The sequence below is a fragment of the Falco naumanni genome, chromosome 9 (assembly GCF_017639655.2).
Source record: "Falco naumanni isolate bFalNau1 chromosome 9, bFalNau1.pat, whole genome shotgun sequence".
Taxonomy (NCBI): Eukaryota; Metazoa; Chordata; class Aves; order Falconiformes; family Falconidae; genus Falco; species Falco naumanni.
In genome coordinates, this window is record NC_054062.1 from 51,810,215 (window position 1) to 51,830,211 (window position 19,997).

Below are 19,997 nucleotides of genomic sequence, written 5' to 3' on the forward strand. Positions count from 1 at the left end.
GATGGATTCTCAGGAATCAGCATAGAACTGGTGTCAGAGAAAAATAAATTGTTTTTATGCTTACCTCCATCCCTTCTGCAATGTAAGACTTGGCTGCCACGTTTTGTTGGCTGGGAAGAGACTGATATTTTCCCTGTCTCTTCATCCAAAGCATTTGTTCTCCTCTCCTGTAGCAATTGCAGCTTGGTGTATTACCTACAGCTCAGAGGATAATCAGGTGGCTTCTTCATTTAACTGTACTGCTGCTGCAAACAGCTGCACAAATCACCTGGCAGGGGATGCTGTGCAATGACATGGTCTGTGCTGTAGCCCAAGAGGGAGTTGTCAAGTGCTTTGCAATTTCCTTCATCTTACCGGTCCACGGACTCCAAAACCCAGCCCCAGCCTGTTCAGGGATGCCGTGGCATTCAAAGTCAGGTAAGAATATTTAGCTTAGAGGAAGTTGCTAATGCTTAAGGAATCGTTACTTTTCATAAAACTTTGCTTGAGTTTGAATTTGGAAGTAGGAATCTGGGGAAGGTTGCAACGTGCCACAGACAGGGGGTGTAAAGGGCTTGTGCTGAGCATCAGACTCCTCATTGCCATCAGTCTAAAATTATAATCCGCTCTTGCAAGTGCATAGCAAACTGCTGCTAAGGCTGCTGCGCAAAAAAAAATGGGTCAGAATATCAGTTACCGCTCAAGTAAAACACCCACTGACTTCCAGGGAGTTTAACCTGCAGAAATACTGCTGGATGAGGTCCAGGGAGAGTTACTTCTTTCCAAGGATAGAGTTTGGCCCCACAACCCCTTCAGCGGTCTGAAGGGAACTGCGTGTAAAACTGTGTTAAACTACAGATCAGAAACGGCTCCCATTAATTGGGTTTTAACGTAGCTTGGCCTCTTAATGAGAGTCAACCTGAACATTATATGTATTAAAAGGAAAGCATATTGGTACATTTTTCATTTAAGTGATACAGATATATGGTACATTTATCAATTATAGCTGCGTTTATGTTTTATTATATTACATATTGCAAACACATACATGCATAGGCAATACATAAAAATGTTATAAAAGCAGTCCCCTAGCCCACGTTCCTGTACCGCACAGAAAGGGGAGCATCGTGACCCGTGGGAGGAGAGTACGAGATAACACCTGAGCCACATTATCCAATGCTCTAGTGTACTCTCATGGCTTTAATATGGACTGCCTAATATTTATGAACTGATGTTTTGAATTTCATTAAGTATTTACTCTTGCAACGGTATCTGCAGAGCAGTATTCAGAAAATAGAGGAGATTGTACAGGGCTTGTGCTGGGGCAGACTTAGGCACTGCAGGGGCTGCTGCAAGAACTTAGGTTCACCAAAGACGCAACATCGGAGGGGGCACTTGAGCTCAGCCGTTGCCAGTGCTACACGCTGGGTTGGTTTGGGGGTTTTGAATTTTTGAATGCTTGGTGGCATCTCCTTGAATGGTTCCTAGTTCTGTAGTCAGAATGCATTGCAGTTGACCCTAATTTATCTCCAGATAAATGTAGAATAAAAGTAGAGTGTTTTCTCTATTGGGGGAAAATGCAACATGTTTTCAAGGAATATCACTCCTTTAGTTGTGCCGCAGAAATATGCACTAGCAACACAACTTTATTGCTGTGATGCATGGGGCATAGGGGTATGCTAGTGAGAAATAGTAGAAAGTAAATAAAGAAAAACATTTAAAAATGTGATACATCTGCAGTCGAGGTGTGCTGTCCGTGACAGTCCGGTGGCTCTGCCCTGCAGAGGGTGGCACTGAGCACCCGCCTCTTACGCCGCGGGGAGTAGACAGAGAGGTCCATGTCCTCTTGGCCAGCAGTCCCATGGGGTCAGATCTGAATAATATGAAAGTGTTAGGGTTTCAGGTATAAATACTAATTTAGCTATTTAAATGCCATCAGAAATAGGGCAGAGTGTGGGAAACTATTGGATGAGATGCGATGATAGAGTGACGGTGGGGAAGGAGCAATGTGGCAGTTGTTTTGGAGGGGTGGGAAGAGTCCTTTAGCTGGAGTCGAGGCTGGGCAAGGATAGCATAGGAAATCTGTGCACACCACGAGTACGAGCTCGGCCGATGAAGGTTGGGGGATTAAATAGGTGCATGGGGTGTTGTATGCTGCAGAGTAGCTGATGAGCGAGTGATTTTTACTCTGCAAGGAAGTTTTTTACAAAAATGTTTAAAAAAAGAGGTTTAGGCTGATGCTTTTGAGGCAGGAGGTTTCCTTTAGATCTCTGTCTTCTACATGGAATTGCTGTGTTTTTAACTGGGGAATTTTTGTCCAACTGTATATCTAAAATAATGGGCACAGAGAGTCTTGAATGAACTAGAGGTGGAATCCGGTAAATACGTGTCTAATCCCTCCATTATTTACCTGTTTAAATGAAATATGATTTTGTTGGAACTTTTGCTTCTTTCATTTTTATAAGTGAACTTTCTTTTTACTCTAAAGTTGATGAGTGGATTATATAAAGTCAGTAATAGGTACTCTAAAATTAGATTATTTTTGGATCTTTATTCATAAAGCTTAGTCATTCAGAATGACCAAGGTCTTTGCTTTGGTTGGGCTATTTAATCAATCATAAAGGTAAAGTTTAACTTGACTGTTTTCAGTTAGGCACATGTGTCTTCTCTAATATATCAAAATCACACATGCAGACAGCAGCAATAGAAGTTCATAGTCTTTTCTCAGTGACTTTGGCAAGATGGTTGCACCCTGATTTTAAGGAATCCGTTGTTTCTGTAGCGGTGCGATGCTTGGGCTATTTTATGGCATACAGTATCACCATACTGTCTAATCTATATTCCCAGTAATCCTTTAACAGCAACTAATAACTGCATTTTTCACTGTAGAGTACCAGTGGTCAGGGGCTAGCAGCCACTGTAAAAGGGAAGAAAATTTATTCCTTGATCACAACAAGAGCAAAATATAATAAAAGTTACGAAACTAGACAAGCATCTGTCTTTCACGTACCGCTTGCAAGTTCAGGCTAGGATAGGGCAGCAGCGGTTGTTAGTATTCAGATTGCTTTTTAGGTGACATGCTTAATATGGCTTTAACAGCTTGCTTACTAGTGAAGGAGGTTCAAAATTGCTGAAAATCAGCCCTCTTGCTTGCATTAACTATTTACACGGTTGCCTTTTGTCAGTAAAAGTTCTTCAGTTTGAATCTGAATCTGTTCTTCCAAGGTCCAGGAGCCAAACTAAGTTTTCTGGATTACGTGGAAGCTCGTGCTGCTGTGGGACCAGCTGTTTTGTAGAGAAATTTTGAAATGTTTTTCAAGTGTTATACTTGGTTGTATTTTTGTCAGTAGGAGTAAAGGGAAAACCAGTAAGCATTAAAAAAAAAAAAAAAAAAAAAAAAAAAATTCTACGTAGCACCCCAGACAGGCTGCGGAAAAGCTGGCAAGAAGGGGTGAGTATTTCTTTACTCTTTCTTTGCATTTTCAAAAAGCCTTGGGGAAAAAAACCAAGAAACAACATCAAAAATACCCCACCCCCCCAGCAAACAGAAAAACTAACATTCCCAGCAATCTATGTTGAGGAGAAGGAAAAAATTGGTCTGTCTTTTTTCCATCTTAATCAAAGGGATTAAAAAGGATGTAAAATCAGACTGTATATCTTCTGAACCTCTCTGGCCCCATGAACCATGCAAGGAGGGGCAGAGAGGGGCAGGAGGGGGCTGACGCTGGTAGCTCTGCTCTTCCCACTCTGTGCTGCCCGTAGCATCCATCCTGCCAGCCCTGGGCGCTGAGCCCCTTACTAACACCATAAATGCTCTGGCAGCGCGTATGACTTCACTAATTGCCACCTTCAGTTACACTGTTAAAACTTACGATACGGCTGGTGTTAAAGTAAACTTGATTGTCACTCGATTTTCACTCGTTATCCCCACGGATGTAACGTTCATGTGGAGAATTAAAGTCTAGCGGGTTGTCATGAGTGACCCCTAGAGCGTTTAGGCATTAACAGCAGGTTCAGGGTCAGTCCTTCTTTTTAGGGGCTTGCAACTTGTCTGTGAATAGTAATTTCCAATCAGTCCTGGCACATCCACTCCCGGCGTGGTGGTGCATTGCTTTGCCGATTTACCGTCAGTTGGTGAGGCTGGTAGTAACGCACAGTTATGAGGTTTGTGACCAGCGAGTAAGGCAAGGGTGATGCCCGTAGGAGGAAGACATCCCAGAAATCATTCACCCATCGCCTGTCATTCAGGAGGGGCTGTTCAGCCTGGAGAAGTGGCTGCAGGGAGACCTCCTTGTAGTCTTGCAATATGGAAAGGGGGCTGGTACAAAAGTTGGGGACAGACTTTTTGGTAGGGCCTGTTGCAATACAACAAGGGGTGATGGATTTAAATTAAAAGAGGGTGGATTCAGACTAGATATAAAGAGAAAATTTTTTATGATGAGGGTGGTGAAACACTGACACAGGTTACTCAGAGAGGTTGTAGATGCCTGATCCCTGGAAACGTTCAAGGTCGGTTCGGACAGGGCTCTGAGCAACCTGATTGCATTGAAGATGTCCTTGCCCATGGAAGGGGGTTGGGACAAGATGACCTTTAAAGGCCCCTTTCAACCCAAACCATCTTGCGATTCTGTGAAACCTCTCAACTGCCTTTGTAGTCCCTGGGTGCCACGGACATAGCAGCTGGAGGGGAGTGGGTCCTTAGGGCTGTGGAGACTTGAAAACCCAACTCAGTTGCAGATCTCTCCCTTCCCCATCCTTCAGTCCACCTTCACGCCCACCTTCCCGGTGCAGCTCCAGCTAACAGTGGGAATTGGTGAATTGTGCGTTTTCACGTAAAATCTGACCAATTAGCGATGGCTTTGATGAGCAGGAGCATTCAGCAACATGAGTTGCTTTGTGTTGGCCGTGATGCTTGTTTGTTGGCGAGAGGGCAGTCCAGAACCTGCTCGCCTGGAGGGAGTACTTTCGCTGGCAGCAGTGCAGGGCGCGCTGTAGGTGGGTGCAGAGAAAGGAGAGAACCTCGGATATATTTGTGTGATGTGGTTCGGTCCAGCCATTGCTCTGCCGGCATCTGCCCCGCTGAGATGGCGCAGGCATCCTCGGCTCGCAGAGGTATGAAGTGTTTCCACGTAACGAGAGAATTTGCGTGCGTTAATTTTTATGTGCGTATTTTACAGCACTTTATAATGATATTTAACAGCATAAAATGTTGGCACACGCTGAAAATTGGTGAAAGTTCAGCCATCTAATTTGGGCAGGTTATGCTTAGAGGCACTCACACTTGCAGACAGTTTAATAACAGTATTTGGCACTGTCTCTTAGAGCTGCTTAAACTAATTAATGCATTTGCTCCCTACAGGATGAAATTGAGTTTTCAGATACATTTATAAAATGATGTGCATGATTGCTAAATTTTTCATTCTTTTGAACTATAACTTCGAGTGTTTTATGTGGGTGCGGAGGCAGTATATATTCTCCCATGAAAAATGTACAGTGGCTCTGGAAAGAGGATAATCTCTGCCCCGGCTTGTCAGAAGAGGATAATCTGTGTCCCTCTTTTAGCGTGCTAAAAGGTACTCAATAATTCGGGCATCGCTTGGCACAGTGGAGCTGTCACTGCGGTGGGCTCCGGAGCTGCCCCTTCCTCCCGCAGCCGCTCAGTGCTCCAGCACACTCTGCACCTGCTTCTCCCCTTACTCCTACAGGTTTCAGAAAGTTACAGGTCCGTCACGTCCCAGCCTGCTGCCTGCCCTGCCAAAAAAAGGGATATTTTTGGACTCGGGCCCTGGCGACATACAGTCACTGCGTTTCATTGATTTAAAAGATGACATCAGGCAGTAATTCCCCAAGACCTCTGAGCAGGCGAGGTTAACACTAATCTTGCCGGCTTAAAAAGAATGTTAAAAAATAATAAGTAACAGTTTGATTTGAAATAAACCTTTCTGAAGAAATCACAGTAAACAAAATCTGTTTGCCTAAGGAAACCCTCCTAGCAATCAGCTAGTAACACAACTGCTTGTGCTAATGAACCCAAAGCTGTTAATGTGGTTTCTTCAGTTAAATTGATTCATGAATTTTGAAGAGAACATTATCTAATGAATTTTCTTTGAATAGAAAGCAATTAAAAGGACAAATCAGTCTGATTAACCCCAAAGTCACCCTACTGCCACAAATGGTGTACAGTTTGAAATTATATCATAAAAAACTAGAGCAGATTTGCTATCTCTTTGCCCTCTACTAATCCATGTAAATTAATGAACAACAAAGTTAATTTCTTTGATGACCCTTTTCTCGTATCACCTGGATTATGCTGATGTTTAATTTGCTTAATGTTATAATAAAGACTAAACAGATTTTTTCAATGAAGTGATTATCATTCCCTTCAGTTAAGAAGTGATTTTTATTATTTAACACACACATAATGGTGTATGGGTTTCCTTTAAGAACAAAATCACATTTCACTATGTTCCTATGTAACATAATCAATGTCTTTTTTGACAACTGAAGAAAGAAGATGGTTTTAATCAGTTTGTTTCTTTGCCAAAGCAGGATACTGAAGCTCTCAGCTGGGGGAAGGGGTCTCTTCCCCCCGCTTTTTTCTTTCTTTTTTTTATTCGCCTGCTCACTCCTCTCAGTAAGTTATTCACTAGTTAGATCTTCAAAGCTTTTACAAGTGCCTTGGAAGAGCAATAGGTGTTCAACCCAACTAAAATCCAAACACAACTATCAATTTTCCTTTTGTAAAATAATCCTGGGTTGGGAAGGTAAAACCCGGAGATGCAGAAGAAAGCTGGTCCTAATGCATTTGCTTATTCATTATTTCAGCAATTGGAACACTTAGAAGCAATTTGCTGGTGAATTAAAATTAAAATAATGGAAGATACTTCTTTTTTTTTTTTTTTTCCGGAGCTCTGTATCATTAAGGATGTGCCGTACATTCAAGGTCACAGCTAGTCCTTACATTTCGTAATGTCTGCAATGCTGAGCAGTAGCTTGGGGGTCTCGACTATAAAATGCAGTCAGCCAGGATAATACCGAGTCCGCTGGCTCTAGGGCTTCTTCTACCGCGTGTCCCAGCTGAAGTTGGAAATTAGCTGGAGATGCGAGGGCTTTGTAAAATAGGTAGAGCCGGTTATTTCTTCCCTTTTTAATTTGACTCTATGCTAATTTATACTCTGCCAATTTAATGGAAAAACCACATTGTATGAGTTAACAGGATAATTGTACTTGAAGCAAATTAAAAATATAGGAAAATCAAAGCCTTAAATCCTTTTTTATAGTGATCGGTTACTTGAAGCACTCTTTCTAATAATCATGTATTTAAATGTAGTAATACAGGATACAATAACAGGACAGTGCATCGGGGCTGTTTAAATTTAAATTAGAAAGCTGCTATTGAGATTCTGCTTTGTGTTGTGTTTTTTGAATATTTTATCTTGGCTTTTTCAGCCATGCATACGAACAGTGCTGGCTTCATCTTCTTTGCAGATTCATTCACCAGACAAGTGTTGTGGACCCTGTTGAGAGACGTGAAGTTTGGAGAGGCCATTTCCTACAAGCAATTAGCAGACCTCGCAGGCAACAGCAGAGCGGTGAGAGCGGTGGGAGGAGCAATGAGGAGCAATCCTGTAAGTTCAACATCAACTTTTAAATAAAGTTGATGGAAGATGCTGGATTTAGAGAGCTTTGTGGCTATATGTCATTAGATTAAATTTATCTGCTATGAAAGCTCGTCTACCATGAGTAATAAGGTCAGTAAGTGTTTTTAATCAGCAATAATGCACAACCCAGTTTACTGTGATTTATTCCCTACCATTTATGGTGTTAGATTTGAAAGAGAAACACTCCTTTTAATTCATCAGCCTCTACACGTTTTGTTGTCCTCAGACTTTCATATGTATAATACTTAGCTGAGGGAAGGCTTTTGTCCCCCAACACAGACCTCATTTTGTCAGGGTGTGAGTAGCTTTGGTTGTGTTAACAGCAGTCTGCCCTCTCTGGCATGGATACATTTCTGGAATTGTGGACAAGAAGGGATTTAAAATCATGCAGGTACATCTTTGAATCAAATTTCTAATTGTCAATATAGTTTTTTCCCCCGTGTACTCCAAACCAGAAGTGTCATTTCCCCATTAGATACAGGTGAGTTTTTGAACCAACTGGAGGCAGCAGTGCTCTGAGTTACGCCTGTGGGTTTTGGAAAAACGGTGTAATAGTTGGTCTGTTGTCTTCCCGGTAGTTATCCTTCCCTTTTAGTTGTCAAGGTTTAGATTTCCAGATGTATGTATGCACCCGCCTCACGCTGGTTGGAGTAGGTGAGTTTGGTGGGTCGTATATCCCGTTGTGGCTGGGTTCGCATCCCGTTAGAAACCGGAGGGTTTCTGGAACGGATGGGTGTCCCTGCACTGCCCGGGGAGTGGAGGAGGCGGTTCAGTTCTCTAAACCCACAGAGTCTGGGCTTTGGTCTGCAGGACAAGACCTGCCATGGCGGCAGAGTGGGGAGCGCGGTACCCGGGCGCTGCGGTGGGTCTGCACTGCTGGGGGTGGCTGCTGCAGCCGGCCCGGCTGCTTCCCACGCGAAGGGGAGGAAAGGCAAGGCTGGCAAACAGAACGCCACGCTCTCTGTCTTTACACATTCGTTCCCTTGCTACTTGCCTTGAAAAATATAAAAAACTGATTCCTGTTAAGATCGCTGGGGCTTTTTTGGCCATCCTTTAACATATTTCCCCTCATTACCGCTTGCCCTGAGCAACATGTGCCCTTCCATACCCAAATTCCTCTCCTTTTCTCCAGCGTTCTACCTGCTGTAATCTCTGACCTCCTGTGTTGCTTTTACATTCAGTCCTCTCGGTATTTTCTTTCATAACATACATATGAGACTGCAATGTGTAGTCGCAGAGTGGGTTAGAAAATCTGTTTTCACAAGAGCTGGTGGCTTTACATACAGAAGTAATAAAGGTGAGGGGGGTTTGCAGTGCCACATGTTATCTTTGTATCTCACCTCATTCATAAAATCAACCTGCACATGATGCGTAGTCAACCTGCATATTACAGCTCATAGGTCTGAAAGACCATGTAAGGATATATATGGGAAATAGGAGAAACATAGTAAATAGATGCTCGCATTAAGTGCAGAAGGACTATGTGTGTGCTTGCTTGTGGAATGTGCACGAAATTACAAATTAACTACAGGAATAGTGATAAAAATGTGCTTTGGAATGGGCAGGGCTCTCATTACGGTTTTTACTTCCTTTTATTATCAGCTTTTTATTATGAAATATTGGGGTGATATTATATTAATATATCTATTTTTCCCTAAAGCTATACGTTTTTGTCTATAATATGCTTAAAAATTTTCTGCTGGGGATGGAAAACACTGCAGCCATAGTATGGGACGGGAAATAACAATAATAAGGTAGGACCCTATTTAAAAAAAATTGCAGTAGCTTTGCTGTATATTTTCGGAACTATTTTCATCCTTCCTCACAGGGGAAAAAGCAGGAATTTTCACACCACAACCTGCTGTTACCGCTACTTTGGATGCTGCTGCTCCACTGCAGCCTGAGGGCAAAGCTGGGTACATTTCTAGGCGATAGCAATTACATATCCTTTTGCACAGCACTATATTGTTATTCTTTGAGAACTCTTTCCTGTAGGTTTGCATTGTATTGCCTTATCTTAAAGTACACCATATTATATTGGAAAGCATTCCATCATATTAAAATAGTTTGTATTGTCAAGTACAATACAGCGTATTGACTAAACGTAGCTTTATACAGCTTATATGAACTGTTTCCTAGGAAAATATGATATACGCTTAAAATATCAGGATGTAGTCCTTTATTGAGCTTAGAAGCTTAAACCCATTAGACATTATATGAGTTTCTATGGTAGTGTGCTACTTGCATAGAATTGCAGGATACCCGTGAACCTGGTACATGTATAAACACACTCGCAGTCTGTTTATCAGATGAGATATTGAGCTTTGAATCTAACTAAACAGTTCATTAAACTGAACACGTCATCTGGACTGCAGCATCATTAACATATCAGCACAGAATGCAAAGAGCTGTGGTGTTAACAACTGCTACACCTGTGATGTGAGCTTTAGGATATAAATACTGGTTTTGAGGAGCAATTGCTTCGAAATTGTTGCAGAAATGTGATGTTTTGTTAAGCAGCAGATTAGTGATTTTTGCTCGCAGGAGAGAAGCCGACACTAGTGATTACTTGTATTGCAGATGTGAAGGAAAAGTGAATACTTCTGTCAGTGATTGCTGCAGAAGCTATGCAAAATAACAAAATATGTTAGCACCTTGAGATGCTTCCTATGATTAAAGGACTAAATTATAAACCTGATGATTAAGTCATAAGCGTGATTTAATGAGGATAATAGTAACTAAAAATGAGCATTGGAAATAAACCCAAGCCTGGCATTGCATTGTTCCTCAAACGTGTTGATAAAATTGCAAATCTCACTTTTTTCCACAACATACCAGAACATTTTCCCCTTCTGCTAATCAGGGACTGGTCTTTAATTTTGGTGACGGGCATTCCACAGGTTTCCCTTTGTAGTTGGGTTGCTTCACATAATTCATACGATGACCTTCAACTTTATGAGAAGATGGAATAGGTGCCAGCAGCAGCTGAGAGGTGCAACATCTTTGTTTCAATTTATGCCAAGGACATGGTGAGGATGTCTCACCTTTTGCAAGAGAAACTTCAAATAGTTTACTGCGGTTCACATTGATTGCAAGGTCTGTGGTCCTCAAAGGGAACCCATAAAGTTCAATTAAAAATCTCATTAGACTAGTATAGGAGGATCAAAAAGAAATCACAGAGACTCATGGGAGATGGCGAATGTTGGGCTGATTAGTCCAAGGCCATCCTAATTGACTGTTCTGTGCCTTAAATAAGACGTCTTCAGTGGTCTGTTAACTGTAGTTGTAGCTGCGTACGTTGTTTTTTTTATATTCTCTCCAGTTGTGTTATTGTTCAGGCTAAAGCGTGGCTGCGTGTACAGCTCGGCACTAGTATCAGTCTGTCTTCGAGATACTGTTCAGCCAAACTGTTTTAAACATTGAGGATTGGAAGGAGTAATCATGCATTTATGAGAAGATTGCAAAGTATGGATTTGAAATGTTGCGGGCACATGAAACTACTTGCGCATTAATTCCTTCGGTGGCTGCAGTAACCCAGGACCCATGCTGGGTCACCTTACGGTGTTTGTTTCTATTGAGGAAGAGGGGGAGAAAGAGCAATAGGACATGAGCAAACAGAAAGATTATTTTTTGCCAAGCGTGATTCTCGTGGTGTGTTATAACGTGATATTTCAGCTCTTTCCGTTATGACCTGGCTGATCTGGTTTTGACAGTTTGGCAGTTTCTGAAGGTCTCCAGCCCATCAGCGCTATAATGGGACGGTCAGGTTTCCGTTGCCTCAAATTGAAAACTCTTAACGAGCGGAGCGCCACGGCAAGCACCGCTCCGCTCCATCCTCAGACGGAATTTGCTAAATGCAGTTCAAAGACGATCAATACCTTGCGCAGGGAGTTTTTTTCCCCACCTTTTTTCTAAACAAACGCATTATTGAGGAGTTAGTTTATTCACAGATTGCCACGAGCGTTAATGACCACCCGAGTCTTGTTCTGCCAGTCACCCAGATGGCTGTTGATAAAGATTTAGCATCATGTTCTGAGTGTCAGGGCTGTCAGTAGTGCTGAACCATTTGACCAGAAGAAAAAACGCACAGGGAGCTATTGATTACAGCTTCTCAGTGTCACTTGTTCACCAGGATTTAGGTATTGATGAGGCTGCGAGTGAAAACAAGCTCTTTCCCTTGTGGGCCTCTACCCAGAAGAACAAAAGCAAAGTTGGAGAAAATATTCAGCTGGTGCCCGAATCAGAGGGACTCCGTTATTGATCCGAGGGCCCCTTCATGTTATTTTTGTCGGATACAAATCTATGGGTTTGGAAGTTTTATAGCGTTTGAGGTAGGGTCTGTGAAAGTGATAGATTCATGTATTAGATGAATTAGATTTCACAGCATGAAGATTTCATTGGAGCTATAATATTATGAGCTCCTTGGTTATTGATAAAAATTACATTAAATGTAGCTGAGGCATTAAAGCTCCAGACTAGGGTAGTACTCCCTCTAAAATGTCCTTAGGGCCCTAATAAATTTTAGCAGGTTTAATTATTTTAGTAGTCAGAACGTTGTCACCACAATTAAGCCAAACTGAAGCAATATTCAATATTTTTAAATTACAGCGTTGATACAGCCTTTGTACTGCATTTTCTTTTACGTCTGACACTATGGAGGGTGATGTACGGGCACTTGCCTGCGTTAGGACAAACTCAGTATGAAATTCTTTGTTTGGGGGTGGAAAAAGCTGCATTTATTTCATACCCTCGTCTTCTTCCTTGATGGTGAGCAGCTCAGCGACGCATCCCTGCGTTTGTGAATAAGTCCTGCACTGACCCAGGGATCAACCAAGACCCTGAGCAGCAATGCCAGCTCATACCACCTGCAAATAAAGTCTTTTTTATTTTGTTTCCCCTCTTCTTGGGCACATCTTCCATCTCCTGGCACAGTTTTTGGCAGGAGAAGTCATCAGCTTAACCCCCTGACAAAATTCCCCAGTACATGGACCCACCCCTCGTTCCTCCCCCACCCACCCCCACCCCCGATTTCAAGCATCCTTGCCCATCTGAGCAGCAGCGGGGAACAGGCTCGGAAAGAGGTTTTGGCCCCTGTCCGTAGCAAGATTTATAGCCTTACCATCAAAATATGCTTATTTACTGTATAAGTTTTTGAAGAATTGCAAATTAACCTTGGAGACTTTTTACAGCGTGTCATTATGGCTTGTTACAGCTTTGTCACTCAAGAAAATCCGCCTGCAGTAACTTGTGCATGTGGATTGTAAAGATGGAGAAATCCCAAAACAGAAAAACACTTGCAAAAAACAACTTCTTTAAAGAAGTCGTAAACCAAGCGCAGGATGGCACGGTATAGAGTAAAGATTTTATTGGTGCTCACTGGAGTTGTCATGGATGCATAATTCACTTGTGGTATTGCCAACTCCAAATAAAGCAGCTATTACAAGCATTTTTTTCAAACCTTGATTAACAATAAGCACCTATGTGTATTCCCATTTAATGTGATAGCCTGTGGGCTGAGATTGAGATTTTAAATTTCAGCCGTTGAAATTATTTAACAAAACCAAAAGAACCCAAAAAAAACCCCAATTTATAAAGGTCTGGCCAGTAGCTGTTCAGCTGCTTTGGGTATTGTGTGTCCCAGACTCAAATATGAGCACAGCTTGAACTGTACTGAAATAACTATTAAATGGGATTAAAATAAGTCAGTGTAAAGTGTGTAATTTGTCTGTGTGTCTATATATAAATAAATTCTACTTTTTGACTTAAAATATCCAAATTTGTTAAAACTGCACTTTTTAGTGAGTTATTGTTTTCACAGCTATAGTATTGCGATCGAATTACTGTGCAGTTACCAAAACACAAACAGCGTGATTAGAGATGATGTATTGCATTTTTTATGGAGTGTACTTCAACTATGATAATCACCTGTAATAAAAAATAATATTTAAAAAAAAAAACGCGTTTATGTACTTCTCTACATTATCAGTCTATTATGTAACTTCTTGCATTGATTTTTCAGAATCCATGACATTTGGCTATAAATGATACCAAGTAGAAGGCATGATGAAAAAGAGTTAGGTATGAATTAAATCTCTCCTGTTGTAGGTTTTAAAAATTCACAACCCATTTTGGATTGACTTGCTGTTAAATAATAAATAGCAGCTTGTTCGTATAGAGAATTTTTCAGCAATGCACGTAGAGGTGCTATAGCGAGAGGAGGAGATCTGCTGCGCTAGCAGGGGTTCAGGAATCTCACTTCTGGAAGCGCTCTTCTCAGTGGCCTGTGTTGCTTTTATTCCCAGAAATGTGTCCTGTTCTTATCCTGGGTGACGATTAATAGTGGTCCTGTGCCTCTTTGCTCTCCTTGTGTGTGCTTTGGGTCTGCGAGGCTTCGTCGCCCGCCCTGGGCGCTGAGGGCTGGCTGCTGGAGAGGGCTGGCGCAGCACAGGGCAACGTGCTGCTTGCAGAGAACTTTTTAGATCGGGATCTAACAGATCGGTTTTACCCTTGTAAGACTTTACGTTGTTTCTATGTATGAAAATTTCTGTCCATACTTATTTTTGCTAAGAATCGGGCTGGTCTTCAGAGCCCATGCTCAGCACTGTTTCCGCACGGTCGCAGCTGAGCCAGGCGCACGGCCCTGGTGCTGTGGCTGTCCCCTGCTCCCCGGTACGCCGGGACCCCGCCAGTGTGCTCTTTCACGTGGCTCCTTCAGTCCCCATCCCTGCTAGCCTGGTGGCAGACAACTCCTGGTTTAGCGGTGGATTTATGGGCATCCTCCCCAGCCGCCGCTCCTCTTTGCCTTCACCCTTTGCTGCCTTCCTTATTTTTTTTTTGTGTGTTTTGCAGATCCCGATTATAATACCGTGCCACAGGGTGATTTGCAGCAGCGGGCAGAGCGGCAACTATGGAGGGGGAAACCTTATGAAAGAGTGGCTTTTGTCACACGAGAAGCTCCAGAAAGAGAAGTTAGCATATTGATGCAGCTCAGCCACGGCTGCTAACCAGCCAAGACATACAACCGCGGATACTTGGCTTATAACAAGCTCTCAGAGCACCCAGCAGAATTCAGAAAAATGGTAAATATTTGAGTGACATATAAATATAATGCAACATCCAAAGTGAAATGTGTGGTGGCACCACTATATTAAAAAAGCGGGATGCGTCCTGAGGGATGCAGCTCAGCTGCCCTTTCTTGTTTTTACATTTTACAGCAGAATGACTACAGTGGTCCAGGCCTGTTGTGCATGGATTTTGTTCCCATCTCCAGTCCTGTTTTGTTCTATTTTTAATGTCCATTAAAGCACGGATAAGGGAGTAGGAGGGACATGGCAAATGTGAGGTGCAAGCCTCTCCCTAAGGAAGCATCTGGCGCTCGCCGAGGGGCAGCCAGCGAGCCCAAGCCTGAGCCCATGCTCGCTCCCGCCCAGGCTGGCACGCTCAGCCCTGCCAGCCTCCTGCCCAGGGCTGCCCGCACCTCCTCGGTGCCTGCAGCGGTGCGTTACCTAAACAGGAGTTCACGGAGCACATTGAGATGTATTCAAAAGCAAGCGGCTATTGAATTGCCTCTTTCCAGCTTTTCTTTTTGGATTGTGAGAGATGGGAATAAAAATTGTTGCCTTTTGTGCAAAAAGCAGGTGGAAGAGAAGCTGCTGGCAAATTGTGTGAAAAGTGTATTTTAAGTAAGCAGTCTGATTAGCGCAGCTTGGGCAAAATATTGAAAAGCTCATCATTAGTTGTGTCTCCAGCAGCAGCACATTTCATTTTGTCGTTTGATTTGTTGCACTGGATTTTTGCATTTCTCTGTTAGGTGAAGCTGTATTTCCAGTAGCCCCTTTGTAGGAAGGATTGAAGCATTCGAGAGATTTTGAAGCTAAACTTTGAGGTGGTTTAAGCAGGGTTCTCTGCAAGTATGAGACACCAGAAGCTGAAAATTTCAGTATGGGAATCGTAAATTGTAACATGGAAATACTGATTTTTTTTATGTGTTTTATCATATTTTCATAGATGTCTCTTTAGAAAGGCCATTGCTAGCCAAAAAATTATTGTGTTACAATGCGTTAGTTAATACAGTATTATTGATATCTCAGAATTACTTCAATAAAAAAACTGCTTTGCATGTACGAGTGTCTTTGTGTATGTTTATAAATAAAACACAGTATATGATATATGGAGAAAATAAACTATACCCCACTGTACAATATAAAGCTGTATTTTTATCAAGGGTTTCTGGTGGCAATATAAACCACGAAAGCAAAGCTCAAGTGGTTTGTACGTGTCACCAGAACCCCGAGATAAAAATATAGCCTTATAATATGTACAGTTTGGGTGTATTTTATTTTTTTTTATAATGCATGCTACCAACAAAAGAACACGGTAGCAAACGTAAACTTTAACCTTTCTCACATTTACATCCCTTGCTGTTTTTCTTAAAGGTATTTGCTTTTTCAGGGATGTATCTTTATTTTTGCAGCTATGGTGACTACGAGCGCTGGTCTTCAAGGTGGGTAACACCTTTCTGAAGCAATCCCCCAACTTTTTAGCAAAATAAGGTTCTGGCTCAGTTTCTGTGGGGTGGAGGGTGGCGGGGGCTGGCTGGGCAGGGCTGAGCAGGGACAGGCGGGGGATGGGGACAGGGGCAGGGACAGGCAGGGAACAGGGAAAGGGACTGGCAGGGCTGGGCAGGGGACGGGGGGAGCAGGGACGGGCAGGGCCACAAGCAGGGCTGAGCAGGGACAGGGGCAGGCAGGGGACTGACAGATGACACGGCTGGGCAGGGACAGGCCAAGGACAGGGCCAGGCAGGGGGCCGGCAGGGTCGGGGCCAGGGCCGGGCAGGGGACAGGCCAGGGCGGGACAGGGGACCGGCGGGGCCAGGCCCGGGCGGCGCTGCCCGCGCTGCCCAACAGAGGGCGCCCCGGCGCAGGGAAGGGCCGGGCGGGCCGGGGGTGTCCGCGCTGGGTGCCCGCGCGCCATGGCCCCGGCCTGGGCTGCGAGTGACAAAGGTGATTAACCCGTGACAGGGTGGGCGGCAGCCGCCGCACCGACACGGACACGGACACGGACACGGACACGGACATGGACATACAGACACACACAGACAGACACACAGACACACACAGACACACACAGACACACACGCGCGTGTATCGGTGCCAAGGGCGGCAGCCGGGCGGTGCGGGGGTGGTGTCGCGGCCCGGGCCGCTCGGGGCTGGCGCAGCGCGGGGCACCGCTGGGTGTGTGGGGAAACGGGGGAAAGCGGGAGCAGAAGGGAGCGCTGTGCCTTTGGCCTGGCACTCCCTGCCCGCCCTGCACAGCTCCCTGCCCTGCACAGCTCCCTGCCCTGCACAGCCCCCTGCCCTGCACAGCCCCCTGCCCTGCACAGCTCCCTGCCCTGCACAGCCCCCTGCCCTGCACAGCTCCCCTGCCCTGCACAGCCCCCTGCCCTGCACAGCTCCCTGCCCTGCACAGCTCCCTGCCCTGCACAGCCCCCTGCCCTGCACAGCTCCCTGCCCTGCACAGCTCCCTGCCCGCCCTGCACAGCTCCCTGCCCTGCACAGCTCCCTGCCCTGCACAGCTCCCTGCCCTGCACAGCCCCCTGCCCTGCACCGCCCCCTGCCCTGCACAGCCCCCTGCCCTGCACAGCCCCCTGCCCTGCACAGCCCCCTGCCCTGCACAGCCCCCGGCCCTGCACAGCTCCCTGCCCTGCACAGCTCCCTGCCCTGCACAGCTCCCTGCCCTGCACAGCCCCCTGCCCTGCACAGCCCCCTGCCCTGCACAGCCCCCTGCCCTGCACAGCTCCCGGCCCTGCACAGCCCCCTGCCCTGCACAGCCCCCTGCCCTGCACAGCCCCCTGCCCTGCACAGCCCCCTGCCCTGCACAGCCCCCTGCCCTGCACAGCCCCCTGCCCTGCACAGCTCCCTGCCCTGCACAGCTCCCTGCCCTGCACAGCTCCCTGCCCTGCACAGCTCCCTGCCCTGCACAGCCCCTGCCCTGCACAGCCCCCTGCCCTGCACAGCCCCCTGCCCTGCACAGCCCCCTGCCCTGCACAGCCCCCTGCCCTGCACAGCCCCCTGCCCTGCACAGCTCCCTGCCCTGCACAGCTCCCTGCCCTGCACAGCTCCCTGCCCTGCACAGCCCCCTGCCCTGCACAGCCCCCTGCCCTGCACAGCCCCCTGCCCTGCACAGCTCCCTGCCCTGCACAGCCCCCTGCCCTGCACAGCCCCCTGCCCTGCACAGCCCCCTGCCCTGCCCAGCCCCCTGCCCTGCACACCTCCCTGCCCTGCACAGCCCCCTGCCTGCCCTGCACAGCCCCCTGCCCTGCACAGCTCCCTGCCCTGCACAGCCCCCTGCCCTGCACAGCTCCCTGCCCTGCACAGCCCCCTGCCCTGCACAGCTCCCTGCCCTGCACAGCTCCCTGCCCTGCACAGCCCCCTGCCCTGCACAGCCCCCTGCCCTGCACAGCTCCCTGCCCTGCACAGCTCCCTGCCCTGCACAGCCCCCTGCCTGCCCTGCACAGCCCCCTGCCCTGCACAGCCCCCCTGCCCTGCACAGCTCCCTGCCCTGCACAGCCCCCTGCCTGCCCTGCACAGCTCCCTGCCCTGCACAGCCCCCTGCCCTGCACAGCTCCCTGCCCTGCACAGCCCCCCTGCCCCCCACCGCTCCCTGCCCTGCACAGCCCCCTGCCCTGCACAGCTCCCTGCCCTGCACAGCTCCCTGCCCTGCACAGCCCCCTGCCCTGCACAGCTCCCTGCCCTGCACAGCCCCCTGCCCTGCACAGCTCCCTGCCTGCCGGCCGCGCTGGCCACACTGGGGGCTGCTGACACCGCGGCACGGCGCAGCTGGGTGCGACAGCTGGCTCGGCAGCCCCTAATACCGACACATGCTGCTTTCGCCCATTTCCAGAGACCAAGATAATGAAAGATTCAAAAATAATATTTGTTTTGGCAGAACTACATTTGTAATGAAATAGATGCCCTTGAACATGGAAGAAACTGGATTTTTCAGTGGGTCATTTCCTCCCCTTCTTTTTTTTCCATACACAACGGGCTCCACAGCCGGTCTGAGGCCAGTAGAAATATTTTTTGAAGGGCTACGTTGTATTTCCCGCATCAGATTTACAGCAGGATTGCAGCTACACTGGTCGTACTGTTTTACACCGGAATGAAAAATGCAGATTACATCCTATGTATCAATACCAAATGGAAAAGGGCCCCAGGCTCAAGGATTGTTACAGATCGCTTTCATGCAAGCTGAGTTTGCAACGTAATGAGCTCATACTGGAAGCATCTTAAACAGAAAACTGATTCATTGTCGTGGTAGGGACATTTTTAGATACGTGACCAAATTTTCATCCCGTGTGCAACCGATTCGTTTGGAGTTAGAGGAATTAGTCATCTGATCTGGGCGAGAAAGGTTTGGCCCATAAAGTTTCCGTTTAATTTTTCTAAGTAGTTCACAGGCACCAGGCACTCTTGAAGTGGTACTTGATATTTGCTGTGTCAGTTGGGTAAGGAACGGTGACACAGTTGTTAGGACAGTGCCATCGCTTTCCAAATGACATTAAGGTATAGACATGGAGCAGTGTTTTTAAACTACTGTTTCTGTTAACATCACAGGTCATTATTTCTTCTGGAAATACCACAGTTCGTTAGATCTAATCAGTTTTCCCAGTGTCTTACCCAATTTTAAAATTACCGTATTTGCGGTATGCATTGCACCCTGGTCAAAGAGATAGACTTGGTATTAAAATGTTTATTTATTGTGAAAGGTGATGCTGAAGACCTGCTTCTTTAAAGAAAATGCAATAAAAGAATAAACCTATGGAAAGATTGCTTAAAAACTTAAAAGTGCAGTAATCCAAGGGGAGTCCTGTAAGATTTATGTACTATTTCAAGAGTAATTTCTCAGTAAGAATCTTACAGGAATGTAAAAATCCTCAAAGAATTGCATTTACAGATTTAATTGTAATTCCTTTTATATTCTTACAGAAATTGAATAGAAATAGCGTTCAAAGGCTTCTCTCTAAAACTCCCCTGCCCTTGCTGAGTGGCTGTACCCTCTGCTCTGTGCTACTGTGGCTGGCTTTAAAAACAATGGAAAATATTACTGACAGTACCCTCACTTGCCATTAAAGTAGAGAGGGTATTTCAGTTACATTGATGTGCAAATACAGCTTGTCAAAGGACTCTGTGCTATTTTTGTTTCAAATAGCATGCGTAGGGTATGAGTAACAAATAAATACGCCTAATGTGTGCCTTGAAGAGGACCATTTTTCCCAGTTTTTCTCTCTCTTTTTCTTCCTCCCCACCCCCCACCCCGAAGACCTGCCCTAGCAAAACCTTTAATCTCTCCCTGT

General features: G+C 45.7%; 1 protein-coding gene across 1 annotated transcript in view; it reads left to right on the forward strand.

Annotated features, from left to right (window-relative positions):
• The window catches only part of MGMT (O-6-methylguanine-DNA methyltransferase), a 168,551-nt gene extending 152,788 nt beyond the window's left edge, over window positions 1-15,763 (forward strand). Inside the window, exons 5-6 of the mRNA XM_040605394.1 lie at window positions 7,468-7,607; window positions 14,490-15,763. Coding sequence (XP_040461328.1) covers window positions 7,468-7,607; window positions 14,490-14,621 — 272 coding nt within the window. The 3' untranslated portion in view covers window positions 14,622-15,763. The remainder of the gene's footprint in view (window positions 1-7,467; window positions 7,608-14,489) is intronic.
• The last annotated feature ends 4,234 nt before the right edge of the window (window positions 15,764-19,997 follow it).